Source organism: Nymphalis io, chromosome 18, assembly GCF_905147045.1.
Source record: "Nymphalis io chromosome 18, ilAglIoxx1.1, whole genome shotgun sequence".
Taxonomy (NCBI): Eukaryota; Metazoa; Arthropoda; class Insecta; order Lepidoptera; family Nymphalidae; genus Nymphalis; species Nymphalis io.
In genome coordinates, this window is record NC_065905.1 from 9331128 (window position 1) to 9341787 (window position 10660).

Sequence of the window (10660 nt, forward strand, 5' to 3'; positions counted from 1 at the left end):
TAAAAAGGAGAGCAGTCCTTAGCTCAGGGCACTTACAGGCTGTTACTATTGAATTACTTCAGACACAAATTTAACAGATAATAAAAATTAAGAGCAGACGAGATACGATAATTAAGAGTACACATACAGACATACAACTAATAAATATGTTGATTGATTACAATGTAGATTTTATGGTTGCATAATTAAAACTAATCCGGATTAATATTATCTCTTGATCGTTCACACAAACAAAACGCAATGGTATTGTTCTAATGCTACACGATCTACGATGCCATGCGTTTCTCTTTATTTATTATGTTTATCATAATAATTATTGTTAAATGTAAGCTACATGATAAATTTTATATAAGAGAGGAATGTTATGCTTATGAAATTTTTCATATATTTTTTAACTGTAAATAACTTATGGATGAATAAATTATGCCACTACCGTAAAAAAAAACAATTAATTCCTCGTAATCTATTTATCTTCCTATGGAACGGAAAATGCGGCACGACCAGAAATATTAGATGCAGAACCAAAGGCCGGTACTCGATCGTAACCACTGCCAATGTCCAGATTGTTAGTGTGAATTTTTCGGCAGAAATCAATAACTTTTTAACTGGGATTTAAGCCCACGACCTTGGGTTCTACGACACAAAAAACGAAAGCCTTATAGACACTGTTAATGCCCCGCCAACCAGGGAGTCTCTGAGATGCCTAGACCCGTGTTCGGTGCATGTGATTAAAGTATTAACTGGCTAACGAACCATTCCATTTTGTAGTTTACTTTTTGAAACCCAAAAAAACTGGATAAAAATTCACATATTGGGAATGTCAAATCATGTAAGGAACAATTCTTGTATTTATGTTTTTATTTCGTGGTTCTCGGAAAGCGTTCCTACCAAAATTGAGCCAAATAGTTCAAATCTATATAATATGTAGGTATATCTAGTAAAAAAAGCAAGTTGTCCCAAAAAAAAAAACCAAGCGAAGCTTATTCGCACGGATACTAATGCGTTTATATGCTGTAATTTTCAAGCAGTTTTTCGATATCATAAGCATTATATCCTATGCTGCATGTTGAGGCGCAGGACCAGCTTTGTTGTCAGGGTAATGCGCGCCCTTGGGAACATCCATGCCATGACATATCCTTATTAAGTGCTAGTATAGTTCATACGTGTAAATATAATGTTTTAATTGTATGTGCCTGTGATCCAGCGACCTACAGCTGTGGGTCTGCAAAGAGTAACCCATGGTGCACATCTGGCTTGGCGAGTGCTTAACTAGGGCGCTGCTTAGGACTAACATTAAGAACTTTTTCAATCAAGGGAGAACAAACTCCAATATCTAATCATCGGGAATATCAAGACAAAAACACAATAAAATCTAATATTTTATGCTACTAGTGGCTTAAACACAGAACCTCGGGATCTCCAGCCCTTTTAGTTAGCTAATCTATACTAATATTATAAAGGGGTAAAATTTGTGAGGTTGTAGGTGGTAATCTCTGGATCTGCTGAACTGAAAAATCTTTTACCAATAGGAAGCTACATTATTTGTGAGTGTTATAGGCTATATATTAACTCGAAAAATCAAAAGGCTTTTTCGGGGTAGTTGGATTTGCAAAGTAAGTCGGAGAAAAAACGATCGAACTAAAATGTTTCTTACGAACGCTGCCTTTACGATGAGAGATATATGATTTAGTTCAAGATAAAAGTGGTGGAGCATAATAATGCCTACAAAAAAGTTAGCACCAGCGTAAGTCTAACTTTTATATTTATTTCACAAAAAGTAGGTTTTTATATTAAGAAAATAATTAAATCATTATGTTATGCTTATTCGTCATGTTAACAACAATTATGAATTCTTATCAAAATAAGTAAACTTAAAAATGTTTACCGTCCAACGAAGTGGCCACGGGTCACCTAGTAGACCAATTAGGCAGTTATAATACAAGAATGCATTTATTAAAATGATTATATTAATTCAATTTATAACAGAATGTTCGTTTCTTCATGCACTTGCTAAGATTGGATGTAAATACCATAATTTCTAGATCTAGCCTTAAAAATATAAGCAATTATTGCAGTGTTATCTTTTAAACGAACTGACAATAGCTAATCAGGTAGAGTGAGTCGATTTTTTTGCTCTCCAGCGAATATTTTTATAGAGTATTACAAAAGTAAATAAATACGCTGAAACGCGTGATGTCATATCCTCGTTCTGAGAAAAATAATGAATATACTTTTAATAAAATAATGTCTGAGTCCTTATGATTATTAACATTTGGACAAACTCACTGTGCTATCAACTTTACATCACGATGTTTATTATCTAATGGTAAAATTAAGCTCATTTTATCAATAGATATAAACACTTGATACCTAGCTGTGTGCCGACTATATAAGAATTGCGATGACATCCATCGTTTATTGAGATAAATCATTGTTTCGTTGGACCTGCAACGGAAATCAAAGATGGCTGCTGAAGTTGTAAGTCAGAGTTTTTCTTCATGTTTTCTCTATTTTATAACGCTTCGGAGATTTATTGTACATAATAAAATCCCGAAATTTTATCATTTTCTTTTCAAAATACAAAAACAGATTTATAATAATCCGGTCCACTTAATTAAAAAAAAAACATAATATTAACATTAAATTTGATACATAAATTGTATCTAATTAAGTACAATCATATATGTATGTATGTTTATCTGTATATTAATTTAGTTAAAAATTATTGTAACTTCATTATAATGTATTCATATATAAAGTTTATATGCTATGATACCTTTTTTTCTGTTTATATTCCTCTGAGGAAACTTACCTCAAAGTTGTTTAAAAAGATCGCCTTATTTAACAAGAAAGATTTTCTTGTATATTATTTATGTCTAAGTACTTTGAGTTTGAATTTACATTTATTTGATAACCTATTACACAATTATAATTTAAATATTTGCGTATATATATTACTTACGATTATTTACTTTCATATATGATTATAATAAATATTGTACATGTATTTTACTTATAGAAGACTCCGGTGTCCATGATAGACCCATCACAACTACTTCGTCCGGAGCCGACTTTTAATGACAAGCCGCTTGAAGCCTTCCGTGACTACAGCATCGATGACAGCGATCCTATCAAGGAGCGCGTGCGCAGGACTTACTATACCATGCACACTAATGTCACCGTAGACCTTGTTAAACGTAAGCGCCGCAACGTTCTGTTATTTACATTTAATTCTATAAAGTTTGTATTTATATATTTTATTTATATGAACATATTTATTATTTTATGGATTTGAAATTTCATTCTTCGTTTTTATAATAACACAAACTACTATAGGTACACTTTCATTGTTGCACATCGTATATGTAACGTGGGTGTATGTAGGCAGTCATCTCTTCTTAACTCTTCATCCCTCGTAGATGAATGAAATAAAACTCCGTGTGCACTAAGTAGCTTTAATTACATAAATTAATAACAATTAATTAAAAATGCACACGTGTACAGATTACTCTCCGGAAAGTGGCGAAGTCGGAATGAAATTGGCTTTACTTATATCCTCCGCCTTGTCTCCGGGAAATAAACTAAACCATAAATTAGTGATCCTGGCTCTCTGAAATGTTTATGTGTTTTTTACACATAAACATTTCTCTTTACAGAGGTTGCCTGGAAGAGATGGCTATAAGTGATGAGGCCGCCTTTGCATACTACATGTTCTACTTGCTTATTATATGTTACTAAATGTTTGTAAAGTGTGTGCAATAAAGGATTAATAAATAAATAAACTAAACCACGCCCATTTCACCAGCTTGGCAAAAAAAATCTTAACAGCGAACTGTCAAACACAGTGTTGCCAGTCGCCTCATCAGATTTAAAGTTCCGATCTTCGTTCTCCGACATATACAATATTTACCAACACACAAGCTAAGTAATAAGTACACTATAACGGCGATTTATAGTTGAATACATAAACGTATCGTCTTCTCTGGCCAGGACCTGACTTCGGGGTGTCACGGTAGAATATGCAAACGACCCCAGAAAGCCCCCGAAGAGACGGAGTGGATACCACTGGTCTTTTTGTGGGTATTTCGGCGCACTCGGCGCCGGTGACTCCCAAATAAGCACATAACCTGGAGGAAACGTGTAAAGACGTTTTGATATCGAGATAAAAAAAGGACTTCAGCTTAGTTGACGTGATTTGAAAGTGTGCCCATAGCACACTAACACACTTAAAATATGTATTATCAAGTTAATAAATGTTGTAATGTATATATAAACAGAAAAACGTGAAAAATGGCTCAAATTCAATCACTTCAAATCAACGATAAAGGATGCTCTAATCAAGTTGAACGAGCTGGTGGACGAGTCGGATCCTGACACCGATCTGCCCAATATCGTGCACGCCTTTCAGACCGCTGAGAGGATCAGACAGGACCACCCTGACGACGACTGGTTTCATCTCACCGGTCTTATACACGATTTGGGCAAGGTACGTGTTAGTATTAAAGGGTCGTCATCAGAGCCATAACTCATTATCACAAAAAAAATTGTTACACATACAAATTAATATATTGCACATATAGGTAAACGCCTAAATAGTTAGTATATAATTGACTTTGTTAGTGAATTAAATCATAATATTTCATTTTTACTTGATCTTCTGACTTCTAATGTGTAAATAACAAATCAAACGTTAACGTCATCTGACGCTCAAAATCTTACGCTTACTCGTCTGACGCTCGAAGTCTCCGTTAGCCCCTACCGTGTACCGAGCGCTAAGATGCTTACACAACAAAAATCCATTGCTTTATTGTGGGTCTAACCCAATATTCGAAATTGTGACGTCATGACTCGCAGCAGTAAAAGATAAATACTTTATTATGTGATAACACTCTTAATATTGGAAATAGATATTTTATATTATGCAAAATACATTGAAGATATATATTATTCTATTTTAGTTTCAATGATTCGAACAATGTCTTGAACTCTGAACTGTAGTTCATTTAATAGTAATATTTGATTCATGTTGTTTACAACGATGTATAACATAAACGCGTAGTTACAAAATAGACATATGTACGTGCAAAACATTCACAAAGTTTCATTAAAATCCCATCGATGCGCAGACAAATAAAAAACATATATTTACTCGATGGTAAGACTTTGCGTAAGCACGTCTGGGTAGGTTACCACCCATCACTTATTCTGCCACCAAATTGCAATAATTGTCTAGCAGTTGCATTGCACACTTAAGGGCTGATTCCATCTTACTCTCTCTTATATAAACTAATACATTTTAAAGCGGCTTTTAATTCTCGGCCACTTTTAACCTCATTATAACCCCCCATCAATAGAAGTTATATATAATATACAATTATGTTCTGTGTCTAAATATTACATAACAATAAGCTTTACATAATGGATTATTTACAAATATCCCCAACGGTTTATGTACGTTTATGTTAAAGATAACCTCTGGATGATCTTCGTCATGTTTTTGATGGGTTTTCTCCTATGTTTTATATTTATTACGGCTAATTGAACATGTTAAATAAATATGTACTTTCTACATCTTTCTTTACTTTGTTAATTGCAATTGAATAATAATTAATATATATGTAATTAAATACTAATATATTCCCACGTTAGAGAGAGGTTTATTATATACCATATGTTTATATGGAAATATAACTTACATACATTCAATCTTAATTAATATAATCGGATATTTGTTGTTGTTTGTTTGTCCTGTATGGTATGCGTTTTTAGAACCGATTATCAAATTTGTACGAGCGTGAAGGTGCCTATCCCAGGCGGCGATACAGCCCTCCAAAGTTTAGAGAATGGCATGCCCACCGTGCCCACAACGGTGGATACGTGCCTGTAACCTACCCAAAAAAAAATTTACAGTTCTTAAATTTAAACTTTGTAAATCTTATTGTTAACATGATGAAGATACGATATAAAAATCGCTTGCGCTTCAAAGGAACATCAAAGACAACGTTGATAATATATATTTTGATCTTTACAGTATCTTTAATCTGGAGCTTATTATATTAAGATACGAAATATACCGATACGTATACAATTAAGAGAAGATAAGAGATAGTAAAGGTTTTATATGTTATAGAATTTTGCCCACGTGTTAGATCTTAAGATATATCACGGAGGTAGTGTCGGTGTCACAGTCTTAAAGTATTTTATCTTAAGATGATGTAGCATAAAATATTTGAGTATCTTCATCGTGTATAACGCAAATTACTCGCTACAGAAAAAATATATAGGCAGACATTTTTAAAATTAAAAAAATAATAATGTAATAGTTCTTAAATGTCTCACCAGTGGGGGTTAGTGGACTCATATGTCGTCATTCGACTCAAACCGGCTTTCTCTTGTTTTCTTTTACCGTTGAAATGTATGAGAAGAGTGTAAAGCACATATTAATCATAATATAAAAAACTCATTTGTGCTAGCCCAGATTGAACTTACAATATGAATAATGAATTATTTCGAATGTATCTCCTGGCCAGGTGATGGCCTTTTACGGCGAGCCTCAATGGTGTGTGGTGGGCGACACTTTCCCCGTGGGATGCAAGTGGGCTGACTCCATCGTCTACGGCCCAGAGAGTTTCAAAGACAACCCTGATACATACAACCCTAAATATAAGTAAGTATTAAAATAAGACAGTTTAATTGTCTCTAGAAACTTCCAAATTTATCTCGAAAAGTATTAAGTACATTCGAATATTTATATTTTTTTGTGTCGAAAGTCGGTGTTTATATTCACAGTTTTCCTTAAAGACAAATAGTCACAATGCTATGAATACTTTAAATCAAAATTGAAAAAGAATGTTAGGAATTTCCATTTTAAGGAGATTATTAACATTCCTATTTACACCTCCAACAAATAGGAATCCCTACCTCCTACCACTAATGGGGACGGCAATAGCCCAAGAATTCAGGATCAAATCTGCCAATTTTACATCGTCAGGCGTTCCGTAATCCATTGCACTATTGACGCTTAATTGACAGCTTAGACAATTATGTACCAATTATAATTGGTACATAATTCTCAATTGTTTTTTTTTATAGAAGACGAAATTTCTTATGTTTTTTTTTGTAGTACAAAGTACGGCATGTACGAGCCGCATTGTGGGCTGGACAAGCTCCTGATATCCTGGAGCCACGACGAGTACCTGTACCAGTTCCTTTTGCACAACAAGTCGAAGCTACCGGAAAAGGCGCTTTACATGATCAGGTCACAAAATTATCATAATTCTTACAAAAGATCTATATTTTTTATTCATTTAGGAATATTAAGCTGTACTCACTTCTTATGTATGTTTTTAAACTAGAACGGTAATAAAAATGAAAGATTTTGATGTAAGTCATAAAGAAACCTTTTTTTACTAAAAATTATGATATTATTTCACTGTTTTTATATACGCATCATTTTTTTCAATCTTATTTTCAAGTATAGGCAGGATATCAATATCAATAGAAGAAATTCTTGATTGAAAAATCAAATAAATTATTAATGACTAATACTAATTCCTAATGACTAGACTAGCGAGGCTGTTATAGATATATGTATAATATTTATATGCTAGGAAAAATTATCTTCCTTTAAAAGTAGCTTAAATAAAATGATCTAATATTACTAATAATTCAAATTAATTAGGTACCACTCTCTGTACCCGTGGCACGCCGGCGGCGACTACCGCCACCTTACCAACGAAAAGGATGAGCAGATCTTGAAGTGGGTGCTAGAATTCAAGTAGGTCGAATCTTGTCTATTAATATATTTAATGAATCATTAATTCGGCCTATCACCATTTTCGTATGTCTGCGTGTGTGTTTGGAAGCGCTAGAAAACATCGCGAGGAACCCGTCATTTGTTGGAAGACCTTCTGACACACTTACGATTATTATTATCTACCAAATCGCAGTCTAACAGTGTTGGTAAAGCACGTGATTATTATATTATTATGTTAAGCTTAGTGCTAAATATAAATACACAATTCAATTTAAGGCGGCTACAACATGCATTAAAAACATATGAATATAATAAATCATACGATTATAAAATATGACTAAAACATTTAAATTCATATTGAAAAAAAAAATCAGTAAAAACTAATCACAGTCATTGATTTTGACGAGCTGGTTGGCGTAGTTGGTTGATACTTGCCTTTCAAGCCGAAGTTTGTGGGTTCGATTCCCACCCAGGACAGACATTTGTGTGCATGAACATGTCTGTTTGTCCTGAGTCTGGGTGTAATTATCTATATAAGTATGTATTTACAAAAGAAAAGTAGTATATGTAGTATATCAGTTGTCTGGTTTCCATAGCACAAGCTTTGTATAAGCTTAATTTGGGATCAGATGGCCGTGTGTGAAAAATGTCCCAGGATATATTATTGGTAAAACGTTTAAATTATACAAAAGAAAATACTCCGTACTACCGCCTGACATCCAGGCGCGGATCTACCCTCAAAATTGGTCGTGGTCGGACTTCGGTCTTACTTATAATCGATACATTGCATCCCTATTTGTCAGAAGGAGATGTTAAAAAATGTATGTCGGACCCGCGGATATCTCCGAATGGAGCTATAGGCACTTTTGCCGACCCCAGGTTCTAGAGTAAGATTGTGGGCATGACATCAACGGTGAATCCGCGTCTGCTGACATCATGAATATGCATTGAAATGTGTTTGTTTATTTTCAGTAAATATGACCTGTACACTAAAAGTGAGAAAATGCCCGACATCGAAGCTCTGTGGCCCTACTACGAAAGTCTCGTCGAGAAATATATTCCAGGCGTTTGCGAGTGGTGATATCGACCGATAATAATGCTGTCAATTGTAGAAACTGTGTATTATAAATGAGTATTATATTCTATTTAGGATTTTTAACTTTAACGTATTATTATTATGTCTAACTATAAAATGGTTAAAGGTTGTTTTTATAGTACAAATAAATATAATTCGCTTTAAATAATAGGTGTTTTAAATATTACTGTGTAATCTCCTTTTCTAGGTAGGGCTTTGTGCAAACCCGTCAGGGTAGATACCACTTATCAGGTATTCTACCACTAAACAGCAATACTTGGTATTGTTGTGTTCTGGTTTGAAGGATAAGTGAGCCAGTGTAACTACAGGCAATTTTCTCAATTACTGAGAAATTTTGCGGTTATTATATGGCGGTAGTAGTTTTAACGAAGTATATAGTAACGAAGTAGTCATATAGCAGACGTTTTACCTCGCTACCCCGTTTCACCCTTTTTAACCCACTCGGGGCTCTCACCTCGGTCCGTTATTATTTAATATTTTTGTAAATGATATTCATAAAATTTTTGATCATACTGTTGTATGCCGATGATACGAAAATCTTTAAAGTTATTGCTAATCCTTCGGATTGCAGCCTTTTGCAAAATGATCTACATAAGTTGTGTAACTATTGTAACGAAAACTCACTGAACTTAAATATTAAGATATGTTGCATTATTTCTTTTACACGTAAGTCAAATCCAATAACTTTTAATTATAAACTGAATAATGACAATATTACCCGAATTACTGAGGTGAGAGACTTGGGGATATATCTAGACAGCAAATTAACATTTAAATTCCATATAGATTAAATAGTTGCCAAGGCATTTCGAATGCTTGGCTTTATACTCAGGGTTAGTAAGGATTTTGAAAATGACACAACCTTTGTCCTTTTATATAATTGCTTTGTCCGGTCATTGCTGGAATATGGTTCTGTAGTCTGGAATCCACATTATAAAACTTATATTGATACAATAGAAAAAAATCAACATAAATTTGTTAAATATCTTAATTCTAAATGTTTCACTCTGAATCGTAATCCACCTAAAATGATTTCCTTACTGGATCGTCGTACAATGCGAGATCAAAGTTTTTTATTTAAAATAATTCATAACTTGAATGATAGTCCATATCTTTTAAGCAAAATTCACTTTAGATGTAAAAAAGTGAACACACGCAATAGTGCTTTATTCCACTTACCCTCCACTCGAACCAATTATGCTCAAAATGAATTTATATATCGCTCTTGTAAGAGCTACAATAGGAAGTTTATTGCCTTGGACATGTTTTCTTGTACGCTCAATACATTTAAAAAAAGAGTTTGTGTGCATTTGTCAACTTAGTCAATGTTTTTTTTTTATCTATTTAATTTTTATTATATATTTATTATTGTTTTGCTGTTTGTTAACTGTTTAAATCTTAATAATTATTATTTATGATTTACAAAATTGTTTACTGTCATACATGAATTAGTTTTAAGTGGAAACTTGATTGGTGTGTGATCGAGTTAATTTGTTGTATAATGTATGTGGTGTATACTGTTTGTTTCTCAAATATAATAAAAATAAAATAAAATTATTCACACACGGCCATCTGATCCCAAACTAAGCAGAGCTTGTGCTATGGAAACCAGACAACTGATATTATACTACACATACTACTTTTCTTTTGTAAATACATACTTATATAGATAATTACACCCAGACTCAGAACAAACACAAAAATGTTCATGCACACAAATGTCTGTCCTGGATGGGAATCGAACCCTCAACCTTTGGCGTAAAAGACATGTATCTACCAACCACGCCGACCGGCAATTTGCACCAAAT

General features: G+C 33.5%; 1 protein-coding gene across 1 annotated transcript; it reads left to right on the plus strand.

The window, feature by feature from the left end:
• Positions 1-2362: 2362 nt before the first annotated feature.
• LOC126775469 (inositol oxygenase-like) lies at positions 2363-9000 on the plus strand. Its single transcript, XM_050497441.1, has 7 exons — positions 2363-2478; positions 3020-3197; positions 4278-4486; positions 6531-6667; positions 7124-7258; positions 7682-7777; positions 8729-9000. Exons 1-7 carry the CDS (start codon positions 2464-2466, stop codon positions 8835-8837), a joined length of 879 nt encoding a protein of 292 aa, XP_050353398.1. The 5' UTR covers positions 2363-2463; the 3' UTR covers positions 8838-9000.
• Positions 9001-10660: the final 1660 nt, after the last annotated feature.

Bases quoted from the DNA above. Each gene is read 5' to 3' on its own strand.
- LOC126775469 (XM_050497441.1), top strand. The intron at 6,668-7,123 runs GTAAGTATTAAA...TTTTTTTTGTAG, and splicing joins ACATACAACCCTAAATATAA to TACAAAGTACGGCATGTACG. The intron at 7,259-7,681 runs GTCACAAAATTA...CAAATTAATTAG, and splicing joins AAGGCGCTTTACATGATCAG to GTACCACTCTCTGTACCCGT.